The sequence below is a fragment of the Haliotis rubra genome, unplaced genomic scaffold (genome assembly GCF_003918875.1).
Source record: "Haliotis rubra isolate DU_JTF1 unplaced genomic scaffold, ASM391887v1 Scf2416, whole genome shotgun sequence".
Classification (NCBI taxonomy): Eukaryota; Metazoa; Mollusca; class Gastropoda; order Lepetellida; family Haliotidae; genus Haliotis; species Haliotis rubra.
The window spans coordinates 1,416-17,744 of NW_025766466.1; the positions used below are offsets into that span (position 1 = coordinate 1,416).

Below are 16,329 nucleotides of genomic sequence, written 5' to 3' on the forward strand. Positions count from 1 at the left end.
TAGCGCCACCACATCGGTGGTCGGGGAACCAAGGAATAGTTGGGAAACATTGGTGCATAAGTCACATGTACAACAATCTACCCATTGTCATCATATTGTAAATGGCTTAGCCAAGCCATCCAAGATTTTATGAATTGAAACATCAACATGATAAATATGCCATTTTCAAATAATACATGATTAGTCAACAATATGTAATACCAATATAACACTGGGAATAATATGGACTTATAAGCAGAGGGTATTTTCTATTTTGAACAGGTGTGGCGAAATATGTTCGAACAAAATTTAAGGTTAACACAAGGGACCATATTTTTCATTTGACTGATCTCTACTTACATATTCTGATTGTTTGACACTGCCCATAGTGCCACTTATGTCTGTATTATATTCATGACAATAGATATGATTAAGACTTCTAGGCAAGGGCTGCAGCTTGGAACAATTTGTGTACATGTATTATTTTTTGTAAAAACTATGATCCTAGCTAAAATATGGATGACAGTACTATCTGTGAATAGTCATTGCTGATCTGGTGAAGAAGGCAGAGGTACATCAGTCACACAATATCAATGATTCCTTGTGGGTAGATACCTGATACCTGATACCTGATACCTGATACCTGATACCTGATAGCTGATGATGATGATGATAGAAATGACAGATAGGGTGATGGACGGAATGCCCTTGTTTGGAACTGGTCATTTGGTACAGGGGAGATTGGTTGGTTGAGGTCATGAAACAAATGACAGCAACAGGTGTTAAGCACCTAGTATCCACTGTAGAGATGCTCAGTGGCGATGTGACAACATTGGGGAAGGAATAGTTCATATAGGTTTTACAGAAAGGCAGCAGTGAACAGATGGTGAACAGAATTGTTCCTGATTTCCTTTGGAAGAGAGTTTCACAGTTGAGGGCTGGCAAAGAAGGCATGGTCAGACAGTTGGTTTGGAGATCTGTGTTGGGTGAGGAGAGAGTCCGAGGAGGATTGATGACAACTTTCATGGAGCGTGGGGGGGATAAAAATTAAATAAATGTAAAGTTTAACTCTACACAAAGACTCATATTTTATTATGGAGAAATGGAGGGTGTTTAAAAAAATAGTTACCTAAAATAGGTCTCAATGGTCATAACTATAAATATGATACAGTCCTGAGACCAATCCACCTTCCTCCACCACTGTAATGAATGACCAGTCCTCACGCTCATCAGTTCCATCCATCTTTGATATAACTTATTTTTTACAAGGGCATGTGCAATAAAGTATTTTGTATCGCATGTATTGTCAATATCTGTACTTATGTGATAACTGGTGTATCGACTGTGTAGCCAGTGAAGTCAAACAAGAGGTTGGTATTCTTTTGTAAATAGTGGTCAATAAGTCATGTACAGTGTCTCAAAGTCATGTGGCAGTACACATTTTCTCTATCCATCTTAGACTGCAGCATTATTGCATCTAGGAATACCCACTTTCTGTCTGTCAGTACTAATAAAGAATGAACACAGTTCATATTTGTTTTAAATGTTTTTCTGTACATATAACATATAATTCTCTGTGATTCACAACATGAGGAAACCATTGTTCTCCAACACAAACTATGATGATAGCTTCTGCACATCCTTCAGAAGGAATCCGTTACAAATGTGATGGGCAGTATCACAGTGCACAGCATCAGAAAGGGGCGACTTCCATCTGCGTGATTCCTGTAAAGGATACTTATGTGAAATATACCAAGTTATCTGATAACCATACACTTCAGGATACCCTAACCCTTTTAACCCTAACCAGACACCTTTGCAGATACCAAGCCATGTAAGATGCAGGTATCTCAGATACTAGTAATTGATATACATCCTCTTTTGGTGCCATGTCAGTGATAACCAGTCACTACTTGTTTAATATTATTCTGAGAGCAGATGTCTCTGTTTCTTGTTTTAACTTCAGTTTCATGTCATATGAAAAAACAATCACAACTAATTATTTTTGATTTTGTATTATTTATTTCATATCACAGCAGTAAAATTATGTCCGTGTTTGTACTTACAGAGAATAGTACCTGTCAACTTTGTACAATATTTTGCAATAAAATAAGTTTCAGTACTTCATCCATTGTTGTATTTGTGACAGTGAAATGGCACTGATATGTTAGAGAATGAATTACCGAGTTGTATTTAACACAGCTTTTAACAATATTCAGCTAATATTCCCAGAAATGGGCTTCATGAATTGTACCCATATTGGGAATTGAACCTGGGTTTTCAGTATGACAAGAACCACTTAAACCACAAGGCTACAGCTTGTTCAGCTTGACCTGATCAAGTGAATACTAATGCATTGCGTGACCGTGTCAAAACTGTTTGGGTCTATTATTGTGAAGGGGTGCACCTTATGTCAGTTGATTGTCAATATGTCCAAACAGCCGAGACAAGGGCAACATTAATAACATTATCTACTCCCCTATTTAATGAAGTTAACTCGACCTGCCGTTTGTGCCAATCGACCTCCCGGGTCATGCATATGTAGAGCAGCTCAGGTCAAGCTGAACAAGCTATACTTCACACCCAACTGGTGAAAGAGGCAGAGTGAATGTTTAACTCAGTAGTCTAAAGATATTCCAGAATTAAACGTCAACCTGTAAATGGTTAAGTCTGGGCCATGCAGTTAAGTCCATCATAGATTGAGCAAGAACCTATACAATAATTCACACAATCAGACAAGTAAGTCACCAACAAGTAACATGGCAAATGGGGTGGATTCCATCCCAATATCCTCACAGGTTTAGTGGTAGTACACAGCACTGTGGAAAGAGCTGGTTAGACTTGGTCCCAAACACTTATCTGCAAATATATCGAACAAAGCACACAGACCCATCTCGGCTTAATGAAACCCATCTACAGGATCAACCATTGTTGGTGTGTGTGACATCACAATGACCTATTGTTCAAGACTTTGCACAAAGCATCCACCAATCTTGGTGAGGAGGTGAGGTGAAATTGGGTTTATGTCGTGCTTGAGAATATTTCGCCTCATATGACGATGTGCATGCATGTGTATGTGTATGTGCGGCTGCTTGTACTAGCCCAGACTTAAGCTGGTTTTATAGTGCTAGCCCACTGAGATACCATGCCTCAGTGAAGCATGAATACCCCACTCAGACACATTATACTGAGTCCGAGCCGACCCGTAGTCCTTGTTGCAACGCTCCAGTAATACCCGGTAGCCAGACAGGGACCAACAGAAGTACCACATTTTAGCGTCTTTTGGTATGGCCGGTGGGGATCAAACCCAGCGACCTTCCGGCTCTCCGGCTGAGGGCGGCTAACTGGCTCACTACACCGAGGCTGTACCAATCTTGGTTATCCCCTTGGACAAGTTGGGTTTAACATCACATCACATTATTGTCCTTACATAGCACAAAGCACCTCTCCGATTATACTGATATTGATTTAGGGTAGATTTGTTGAGCTCGCCCACTGTAAAACCCTGCAGTAGATTTAGACGCATGAATCACGACACTGAGACATGGAATACTGACCGCGCGCCTTGTTTCATCCCTAAGCCCAGCACCAGCCAGGGCAAACAACATGTACTAGCTCAAATATCTTATGGTACAATGTTGTATCTTGGCACATAACACAACACACTACCACCAGTCTCCCCTCAACAAGTATGTGTTCAATAACTATCAATGATAATACCAAATTTTGTTACATGGTTTTCCAAAAATAACACTTTTCGACACGTTTTGGATAGTTATGTAAAATTCCCCTGTCTGTGGTCAGAGAGGCACACGAATGTGTGACCCCCTCTCAGGTAATCACTTTTACACATAATGGGTAACCTGTACGTCTTGCGTACAGGTTACGTACTATACCATGGTTATCTCTGCATTAACATGCACAACATATTAACATTCATAATAAATGTAGTATAACCATGGTAACAGTTCTGCTAGTCTTACCATGTTTACCACAACACTGCATCTCTCACCATACTTCCACAGAACTAGTGTCAGAGGGCTGGTACAGTTATATCAAATTAACTTAAGTATTACAAGTTGCCAACACTAACAATACACCTCTGTCTCTCAGTCATCACATGACAATACTATGCTTTCTCAGCAAACAAATTAAAGCTATCCAATAATCTGCCTCTATCATGTGTAGTATTAAATAACAGCATGTTTTAGCAGAGGTGAGAGCACCTGTTGGTGATGAGTCTTTGTCTGCAAGAAGCAGAGATGATGAGGTGTTGTCATATAGACCTACAGTAGTAATACAGTTTATCTCCAATACCCATGATGAGCCCTGAGTTCCCCTTTTTGTCTGCCCATCGTGTTGAGTACTGCACGGCTGGGATTGTCTCCCTTGTCACTGGGCATGGAGGAGGCACAGTCTTCAGCAGCTGGCCAGTCTTCACAGACCAGAATCTGGTGTAGCAATCCTGTCCAGCTGAAACAAATCACTTCATTTACGTCTGTGTCAAAATGATAATCGACTCCATACAATACCTGATACCCAATAAACTCACCTCCCCATGATCTCTTATCAACAAGAGATCAACTCACCTCTATACAACACCTGCTCTCATATAAACTCACCATATACAACACCTGCTCTCTCATTAACTCCCTACAACACTTGGTCTCTCATTAACTCACCTCCATACAATACCTGCTCTCTCATCAACTCACCTCTATTACAATACCTGCTCTCTTATCAACTCACCATATACAACACCTGCTCTCTCATTAACTCACCTCCATACAACACCTGCTCTCTCATCAACTCACCTCCATACAACACCTTCTATCTCATCAACTCACCTCCATACAACACCTGCTCCCTCATTAACTCACCTCTATTACAACACCTGCTTTCTTATCAACTCACCATATACAACACATGCTCCCTCATTAACTCACCTCTATTACAATACCTGCTCTCTTATCAACTCACCATATACAACACCTGCTCTCTCATTAACTCACCTCCATACAATACCTGCTCTCTTATCAACTCACCATATACAACACATGCTCCCTCATTAACTCACCTCCATACAATACCTGCTCTCTCATCAACTCACCTCTGTTACAATACCTGCTCTCTTATCAACTCACCATATACAACACCTGCTCTCTCATTAACTCACCACCATACAACACCTGCTCTCTCATCAACTCACCTCCATACAACACCTGCTATCTCATCAACAAACCTCCATACAACACCTGCTATCTCATCAACTCACCTCTATTACAACACCTGCTTTCTTATCAACTCACCATATACAACACCTGCTCTCTCATTAACTCACCTCCATACAACACCTGCTCTCTCATCAACTCACCTCCATACAACACCTTCTATCTCATCAACTCACCTCCATACAACACCTGCTCCCTCATTAACTCACCTCTATTACAACACCTGCTTTCTTATCAACTCACCATATACAACACATGCTCCCTCATTAACTCACCTCTATTACAATACCTGCTCTCTTATCAACTCACCATATACAACACCTGCTCTCTCATTAACTCACCTCCATACAATACCTGCTCTCTTATCAACTCACCATATACAACACATGCTCCCTCATTAACTCACCTCCATACAATACCTGCTCTCTCATCAACTCACCTCTGTTACAATACCTGCTCTCTTATCAACTCACCATATACAACACCTGCTCTCTCATTAACTCACCACCATACAACACCTGCTCTCTCATCAACTCACCTCCATACAACACCTGCTATCTCATCAACAAACCTCCATACAACACCTGCTATCTCATCAACTCACCTCTATTACAACACCTGCTTTCTTATCAACTCACCATATACAACACCTGCTCCCTCATTAACTCACCTCCATACAACACCTGCTATCTCATCAACTCACCTCCATACAACACCTGCTATCTTATCAACTCACCATATACAACACCTGCCTCCTCATTAACTCACCTCCATACAACACCTGCTCCCTCATCAACTCACCTCCATACAACACCTGTCCTCTCATCAACTCACCTCCATACAACACCTGCTCTGTCTCATCCAGGTGTAGTGGTATCCGACTGTAACGGTTGAAGAGTCCGGAATACTCAATCACAGCCTGCTGCATGCGTACATCCCACATCTTCACCTACATTGAAGAACAGCTCTTCTGTTTAACAACCATCAATAATACCCATGAGAAAAAGAGGAAATTTTCTAAAAGCACACTTCATCAGTATTTTGCAAACAGAATACTAACCCTCCCTGAAATGTCACTTGAGAACAATTCATTCTCCGAACTGCTAATCCTGAGAGAGGAAATGCTTGTTTTGTGTCCGAGGTAGGAGTTTGGTTGAGTTGGGAGGTTGCGAAGATCATGGCACAAGATGGCCCCATTTCTCCCACCACTGTACAGGATTTGTCCTGACTGTAACATAGTAGAAGGTAATACAGTTATCATAAAACACTGGCTTCCACAGGAAATATCACTTGGTTGGGATCAAGCAATATCTCCCAAGCGATGCTGCTATGGTGGAATAGCATCACAATGCTTTGGCGACAAAACTGTTATCTTCTTTGAGAGGCATTTTATAAGTTGCATAGATGAAGGAAAACCAAGTTCTATGGATAGTCAACTTCTTTATTGCAACGAAACGACGCACTCATTGCAATAAAGAAGTTGACTATCCATAGAACTCGGTTTTCCTTCAATAACATTATCATCAGATATTATGATGTCACAATCAAATGCCATTAATAACATCGTCAGTTGCTATGATGTCACAATCAAAGAACATTAATAATATCGTGAGTTAAATGTCACAATCAAATGACATTAATAATATCTTCAGTTACCATGATGTCACAAACAGAAGACATTACTAACATCAGTTAACATGATGCCACAACCAAATGACATTAATCATCACTGTTACTGAAGCTGGTTAGATGTACTTTTCACAGTAATGACACTGCACATCACCAATTACAAATTGAGAAAGTTGGAAGAATTATTTTGGACATGTTGGATGATATCTAGAATGTTACCACGCTTACCATTTGGACTTTTTATCAACATATATCAAAAGACATTTGGGTGAGCTTCTATATTTGTATACAATGCTTAAGATGTTAAGACACAAAACATACGTGAAATTTGATTTCAAAGTAAACTATGACAATGTTCGTTAATAATTGCTGATGGTAGGGACACTGGGTATATTCTTCTTCTATCACAATATTTATTCACAAATTCAACACAAATCCCTCCTCAACATGATCATTTGCGTTACTCACATTGGGTGAGAATATCTGGGCAAAGGGATCACTTGAACATGGAAACTCCCACATCCTCCTCGTCTCCACGTCCACCAACAGTGAGCACTTCTCACTGCCCACACTAAACTGTTGCCGGGGATAGTTCCACGCGCACGTCCAGGTCGCCCTGGGCCCAAGATCAAAATCAAAGTACTCCTCCTGGCGCCGAGTCCTGTCCAGGTTCCTGATAAAAGCTAAACTACATGAGTTGCCAGTATGGCATATTGTGGTGTACAACACATGGTTTCGATCGGGAGACTTGATAAATGGAGCCCAACATACGTTAGAGATTTTATTCCAAGACTGAAGAACAGTAGTCCCTGTAGCACCGACATCAACCGAGAGTGTAGCACTGGTTTCCGTCCTCTGCTTCTCCTCAAGATGCAACAGTTGCAGCCTCTGCATCACCGTCTCCTTCACCGACCACAGTCCAAGGATCTTGTCCTTCTCCTTGCTAGTGTCCATCATGATCATGTGCTCCAGGGCTTCATGAACTCCATGAGGATCATCAAACACAACCCAAGACCCAGCTGGCTTCAGAGACCTAATGTCTGACACCACCATCTGATTCTCAAGCTGTGTCCGACCAATACCACCTCTTTCATTTCTACAGAGTATGTGAACTACATTGCTTGTCAGTTTTGGCAAGTTAGGATTAGAGTTAAGTCGATTTGAAGACACAAGTTCAGACAAATCTTTAAGTCTCTGTTTTTCTGCTTGATCCCTTGCAATCTTTTCCTTTGTGACAACATTCACATTGTTATTACTGGAAAGGATCTTGAAGTACTTCTTCTGATCAGGGTCGTAGTAGAAGCCTGGTATCTGTGCTCAGTGTTAAGGACAATCTGCCATTGTAATAAAGCTGGAACAATTAGCCAGGTATATCCTGAGCAGGAGTGAGTGAGTTGTGTTCTACTCCACATTGCTTTTAGCAATATTCCAACAATATCACAACTTATCAAAACTGAATAAGACAAGCCAGTTGTTTTCAGTATTCTACTATAATCAACATGGTAACTTTATTGTGATCATCAATTTAAATCAGCTCTATTCTATTTTGAAAATCTTATACAGGAGCAGTAAATAAACATGAAGTTTGAACAAATGGGTTTTTTTACTTTCTAGTCAGCTATATTCCAGTTTCATCACGACGGAGGCTGTGGGGTAGCATAATGGTTATAGTGTCTGCTTGTCACGCTGAATTCAAAGACCCAGGTTTGATTCCCTACATCAGTACAATGTGTGAAGCCCATTTCTGGTGTTCTCCGAAAGTGACAGTGCTGGAATATTGCTACCTCACTATACCAAGATGACCTGTAAACAACAGTTTGGGCAAATGGGTGATTGACAGTACATGAGACAGACAAAGCTGTTAGTGCACTATAACATGTATACGAAATAACTAGACTAGCCACATATTGTTACTGCCTTATCCTCATGTTGTCAGCTCTTCCTGAGTATGACTACCATTGAGTACCAGGGAGTCCCCATACTACTTGGGACCTTTCCTTTCCTGGAATAATCATGGCATGCATTGAAAACGTATAATGAAAAAATACTGCTTTACATCACAACAGCAATTTTACACTTTCACTGTATGCTTTTTAACAGTGGTATGTAAAGGATATGAGGAGCTTGTGAAGCCTGGCTCTTTGAAGAATATGCATCACTGGAGGTGTCTTCAACACTCTTTGTCTCCTGGCTGAGACTTACTTTTCTTCTTGTGATACCTTTGAGATGACATGGTAGACTGACTCCTTTTGTTGGACTGGTCACAGTGTCTTCCATGGGATGCAGAACTGTTGGCGACATATTGTTTTCTTTTCTTCTTCCATTTTTTAAACCCTTGGTGATCAGCATTAGCAGCTGCTTGTCTCCTTTTACCTTCTGTGTGGTGGTGACTTGTTGATGGGGAGCTGGTGTCAGGTGGAATGCGGTCTTTACCCATAGCTTACTTATCTGAAATATATTAAAATGTGCAATGCTCACTTTGACTACTTAAACTGATCAAGTCAAACATAATACTTCAATATGTTCAGTGAGCATGATAACAACATCACTCTTGACCCTAGAATAAGCACTACCTAGGCAGAGACTTCTGTAATTTCACCATAATTCATGCAGCTTATAGCAATGTTTAATCATAAAACACAAATGTATTCAAATGGTTATAATTTTGTGAAGAGGTGAAAATCATATGAAACCACACACAAGTACGTAGAACTAGAATAATTGCGAGCAGAGTGATCAGGTAATGAAAGTTGAAACCAAGACACAGCAACCTCATTGAACCTGTACGCTATATCAGGACGTAGTCTTGGCTTAAAAAGTATGCCTGTCTGCTGCCACTTCAGAGAAATAAAAAAATAGATGAATAACATGCTTACCGATACAACTAGAGTTACTTTTACTGATCCAATACAACAAACACTTTACTACATGTTTAACTCAGAACGTATATGAACTGACAACACAGAAAACGATGAAACCCATGTTCACTGAATGTATAGTGTAAAGTGGAATGTGATTTAATACGGAAACAAATGATTGTCGTTTATAAGAAAAATGTTGTTATCTTATACAAAAAAATATTTTTCATGAGATTATGGGCAGTTCATGGTTAGGTTTCTGCACATTACCTATTTTGATTAACCCGTCAAAGAATATAATATGTTATCATATTCCGTTATTTTTGCTTTACATATTTTTATAGTACTTCCGGGATAAACATGGCCCAGGTCGTCGCTATTTCACTCTCGTTCAGCGACCACAGTGGCGGACCACATTTATCGAGTGGTACACCTCCCCATATCGCGCGTGTTATTCCGTGTAACTGTTGTTTTCTATGCGCGGCGCAAAATGCACGTGCGCGGTTAGCGCGTCCCTCTCATCGAACCCATATAAATTTATTTATGCTGAACCCAGATAAATTTATGTATGCTTAATATATCCTATTTCGTGTTTCCAGTTGCATAATAGAATAAATTGTAATTGTTTCATCTGTGTGTACACTACCCTTTTCGCCCATTATCAAAAACCAAACGGTAGTAAAATGTTTCCTGGGCACCTATCAAATTGAAGTACCCGTTAACTATTTTAAAGATTTTAGTCTGTACTTTTCGGTTCAAATTGAAAATACATATTCACACTATGCCTTAAACAAAATCGAACCTTTGGCTCCACGATTCACAAATGACTATAGCAACGGTGCATTATAGAAAAGAAATACAGGTCGCAAAACATATCCCATGGGGTGAGGTCACAAGTTCATGTACCTTTTAAGTACTCTGTGACAAGAAAAAGTCCCCTGTTTCCAAACGTTTAACCCTGTTGCTCTAATACAACACAGTGAACACACTGAAAAAATAGAATGAAACTGAATTCGACGTTGTAGTGGTGTTGCCCAACCACGGCAGCCCTATATAAATATCACCATTTCTCGTTCAGCGACCGTCACTCTCGTTCAGAGACCATTTTTTTACGATTTTTTACACTAACTTGGAGACGAGATAGAAAGGTATTGTCTGCGCAATAAATGTAGATGAACATCTTAAGTATACAGAAAAAAATAGAATGAGACTGAATTCGACGTTGTAGTGGTGTTGCAGCCGCTGCGTCCCACACTGTTCAAGCGCATCCACTCTCTGCCCAACCACGGCAGCCCTATATAAATATCACCATTTCTCGTTCAGCGACCGTCACTCTCGTTCAGAGACCATTTTTTAACGATTGTTTACACTAACTTGGAGACGAGATAGAAAGGTATTGTCTGCACAATAAATGTAGATGAACATCTTAAGGATACAGAAAAAAATAGAATGAGACTGAATTCGACGTTGTAGTGGTGTTGCAGCTGCTGCGTCCCACACTGTTCAAGCGCATCCACTCTCTGCCCAACCACGGCAGCCCTATATAAATATCACCATTTCTCGTTCAGCGACCGACACTCTCGTTCAGAGACCATTTTCTAACGATTTTTTACACTAACTTGGAGACGAGATAGAAAGGTATTGTCTGCACAATAAATGTAGATGAACATCTTAAGGATACAGATAAAAATAGAATGAGACTGAATTTGACGTTGTAGTGGTGTTGCAGCCGCTGTTTCCAACACTGTTCAAGCGCATCCACTCTCTGCCCAACCACGGCAGCCCTATATAAATATCACCATTTCTCGTTCAGCGACCGTCACTCTCGTTCAGAGACCATCTTTTAACCATTTTTTACACTAACTTGGAGACGAGATAGAAAGGTATTGTCTGCACAATACATGTAGATGAACATCTTAAGGATACAGAAAAAAATAGAATGAGACTGAATTCGACGTTGTAGTGGTGTTGCAGCCGCTGTTTCCCACACTGTTCAAGCGCATCCACTCTCTGCCCAACCACGGCAGCCCTATATAAATATCACCATTTCTCGTTCAGCGACCGTCACTCTCGTTCAGAGACCATTTTTTAATCATTTTTTACATTAACTTGGAGACGAGATAGAAAGGTATTGTCTGCACAATAAATGTAGATGAACATCTTAAGTATACAGAAAAAAATAGAATGAGACTGAATTCGACGTTGTAGTGGTGTTGCAGCCGCTGTTTCCCACACTGTTCAAGCGCATCCACTCTCTGCCCAAACACGGCAGCCCTATATAAATATCACCATTTCTCGTTCAGCGACCGTCACTCTCGTTCAGAGACCATCTTTTAACCATTTTTTACACTAACTTGGAGACGAGATAGAAAGGTATTGTCTGCACAATAAATGTAGATGAACATCTTAAGGATACAGAAAAAAATAGAATGAGACTGAATTCGACGTTGTAGTGGTGTTGCAGCCGCTGTTTCCCACACACTGTTCAAGCGCATCCACTCTCTGCCCAACCACGGCAGCCCTATATAAATATCACCATTTCTCGTTCAGCGACCGTCACTCTCGTTCAGAGACCATCTTTTAACCATTTTTTACACTAACTTGGAGACGAGATAGAAAGGTATTGTCTGCACAATAAATGTAGATGAACATCTTAAGGATACAGAAAAAAATAGAATGAGACTGAATTCGACGTTGTAGTGGTGTTGCAGCCGCTGTTTCCCACACTGTTCAAGCGCATCCACTCTCTGCCCAACCACGGCAGCCCTATATAAATATCACCATTTCTCGTTCAGCGACCGCCACTCTCGTTCAGAGACCATCTTTTAATCATTTTTTACATTAACTTGGAGACGAGATAGAAAGGTATTGTCTGCACAATAAATGTAGATGAACATCTTAAGTATACAGAAAAAAATAGAATGAGACTGAATTCGACGTTGTAGTGGTTGTTGCGGCCGCTGTTTCCCCACACTGTTCAAGCGCATCCACTCTCTGCCCAACCACGGCAGCCCTATATAAATATCACCATTTCTCGTTCAGCGACCGCCACTCTCGTTCAGAGACCATGTTTTAACCATTTTTTACACTAACTTGGAGACGAGATAGAAAGGTATTGTCTGCACAATAAATGTAGATGAACATCTTAAGTATACAGAAAAAAATAGAATGAGACTGAATTCGACGTTGTAGTGGTGTTGCAGCCGCTGCGTCCCACACTGTTCAAGCGCATCCACTCTCTGCCCAACCACGGCAGCCCTATATAAATATCACCATTTCTCGTTCAGCGACCGTCACTCTCGTTCAGAGACCATTTTTTAACCATTTTTTACACTAACTTGGAGACGAGATAGAAAGGTATTGTCTGCACAAGAAATGTAGATGAACATCTTAAGGATACAGATAAAAATAGAATGAGACTGAATTTGACGTTGTAGTGGTGTTGCAGCCGCTGTTTCCAACACTGTTCAAGCGCATCCACTCTCTGCCCAACCACGGCAGCCCTATATAAATATCACCATTTCTCGTTCAGCGACCGTCACTCTCGTTCAGAGACCATTTTTTAACCATTTTTTACACTAACTTGGAGACGAGATAGAAAGGTATTGTCTGCACAAGAAATGTAGATGAACATCTTAAGTATACAGAAAAAAATAGAATGAGACTGAATTCGACGTTGTAGTGGTGTTGCAGCCGCTGTTTCCCACACTGTTCAAGCGCATCCACTCTCTGCCCAACCACGGCAGCCCTATATAAATATCACCATTTCTCGTTCAGCGACCGTCACTCTCGTTCAGAGACCATCTTTTAACGATTTTTTACACTAACTTGGAGACGAGATTGAAAGGTATTGTCTGCACAATAAATGTAGATGAACATCTTAAGTATACAGAAAAAAATAGAATGAGACTGAATTCGACGTTGTAGTGGTGTTGCAGCCGCTGCGTCCCACACTGTTCAAGCGCATCCACTCTCTGCCCAACCACGGCAGCCCTATATAAATATCACCATTTCTCGTTCAGCGACCGTCACTCTCGTTCAGAGACCATTTTTTAACCATTTTTTACACTAACTTGGAGACGAGATAGAAAGGTATTGTCTGCACAAGAAATGTAGATGAACATCTTAAGGATACAGAAACAAATAGAATGAGACTGAATTCGACGTTGTAGTGGTGTTGCAGCCGCTGTTTCCCACACTGTTCAAGCGCATCCACGCCTCTGCCCAACCGGCAGCCTATATAAATATCACCATTTCTCGTTCAGCGACCGTCACTCTCGTTCAGAGACCATTTTTTAACGATTTTTTACATTAACTTGGAGACGAGATAGAAAGGTATTGTCTGCACAATAAATGTAGATGAACATCTTAAGTATACAGAAAAAAATAGAATGAGACTGAATTCGACGTTGTAGTGGTGTTGCAGCCGCTGTTTCCCACACTGTTCAAGCGCATCCACTCTCTGCCCAACCACGGCAGCCCTATATAAATATCACCATTTCTCGTTCAGCGACCGTCACTCTCGTTCAGAGACCATTTTTTAACCATTTTTTACACTAACTTGGAGACGAGATAGAAAGGTATTGTCTGCACAATAAATGTAGATGAACATCTTAAGGATACAGAAACAAATAGAATGAGACTGAATTCGACGTTGTAGTGGTGTTGCAGCCGCTGCGTCCCACACTGTTCAAGCGCATCCACTCTCTGCCCAAACACGGCAGCCCTATATAAATATCACCATTTCTCGTTCAGCGACCGTCACTCTCGTTCAGAGACCATCTTTTAACGATTTTTTACACTAACTTGGAGACGAGATTGAAAGGTATTGTCTGCACAAGAAATGTAGATGAACATCTTAAGTATACAGAAAAAAATAGAATGAGACTGAATTCGACGTTGTAGTGGTGTTGCAGCCGCTGCGTCCCACACTGTTCAAGCGCATCCACTCTCTGCCCAACCACGGCAGCCCTATATAAATATCACCATTTCTCGTTCAGCGACCGTCACTCTCGTTCAGAGACCATTTTTTAACCATTTTTTACACTAACTTGGAGACGAGATAGAAAGGTATTGTCTGCACAAGAAATGTAGATGAACATCTTAAGTATACAGAAAAAAATAGAATGAGACTGAATTCGACGTTGTAGTGGTGTTGCAGCCGCTGTTTCCCACACTGTTCAAGCGCATCCACTCTCTGCCCAAACACGGCAGCCCTATATAAATATCACCATTTCTCGTTCAGCGACCGTCACTCTCGTTCAGAGACCATCTTTTAACGATTTTTACACTAACTTGGAGACGAGAGTTGAAAGGTATTGTCTGCGCAATAAAATGTAGATGAACATCTTAAGTATACAGAAAAAATAGAATGAGACTGAATTCGACGTTGTAGTGGTGTTGCAGCCGCTGTTTCCCACACTGTTCAAGCGCAACCACTCTCTGCCCAACCACGGCAGCCCTATATAAATATCACCATTTCTCGTTCAGCGACCGTCACTCTCGTTCAGAGACCATTTTTTAACCATTTTTTACACTAACTTGGAGACGAGATAGAAAGGTATTGTCTGCACAATAAATGTAGATGAACATCTTAAGGATACAGAAACAAATAGAATGAGACTGAATTCGACGTTGTAGTGGTGTTGCAGCCGCTGTTTCCCACACTGTTCAAGCGCATCCACTCTCTGCCCAACCACGGCAGCCCTATATAAATATCACCATTTCTCGTTCAGCGACCGTCACTCTCGTTCAGAGACCATTTTTTAACGATTTTTTACGCTAACCTGGAGACGAGATAGAAAGGTATTGTCTGCACAAGAAATGTAGATGAACATCTTAAGTATACAGAAAAAAATAGAATGAGACTGAATTCGACGTTGTAGTGGTGTTGCAGCCGCTGCGTCCCACACTGTTCAAGCGCATCCACTCTCTGCCCAACCACGGCAGCCCTATATAAATATCACCATTTCTCGTTCAGCGACCGTCACTCTCGTTCAGAGACCATCTTTTAACCATTTTTTACACTAACTTGAAGACGAGATTGAAAGGTATTGTCTGCACAAGAAATGTAGATGAACATCTTAAGTATACAGAAAAAAATAGAATGAGACTGAATTCGACGTTGTAGTGGTGTTGCAGCCGCTGCGTCCCACACTGTTCAAGCGCATCCACTCTCTGCCAACCCGGCAGCCCTATATAAATATCACCATTTCTCGTTCAGCGACCGTCACTCTCGTTCAGAGACCATTTTTTAACCATTTTTTACACTAACTTGGAGACGAGATAGAAAGGTATTGTCTGCACAAGAAATGTAGATGAACATCTTAAGTATACAGAAAAAAATAGAATGAGACTGAATTCGACGTTGTAGTGGTGTTGCAGCCGCTGTTTCCAACACTGTTCAAGCGCATCCACTCTCTGCCCAACCACGGCAGCCCTATATAAATATCACCATTTCTCGTTCAGCGACCGTCACTCTCGTTCAGAGACCATTTTTCAACGATTTTTACACTAACTTGGAGACGAGATAGAAAGGTATTGTCTGCACAATAAATGTAGATGAACATCTTAAGTATACAGAAAAAAATAGAATGAGACTGAATTCGACGTTGTAGTGGTGTTGCAGCCGC

The 16,329-nt window shown here is 40.9% G+C and overlaps 1 protein-coding gene across 1 annotated transcript; it reads right to left on the bottom strand.

The window, feature by feature from the left end:
• Positions 1–3,749: 3,749 nt before the first annotated feature.
• LOC124278808 (DDB1- and CUL4-associated factor 4-like) lies at positions 3,750–9,038 on the bottom strand (the record flags this gene model as incomplete). The annotated part of the gene is made up of 5 exons (XM_046714580.1): positions 3,750–4,452; positions 6,045–6,159; positions 6,271–6,438; positions 7,308–8,152; positions 8,957–9,038. Coding segments are annotated over 5 exons (1,407 nt in total), but the record flags the coding sequence as incomplete, so codon positions are not given.
• Between the last annotated feature and the right edge of the window lie 7,291 nt (positions 9,039–16,329).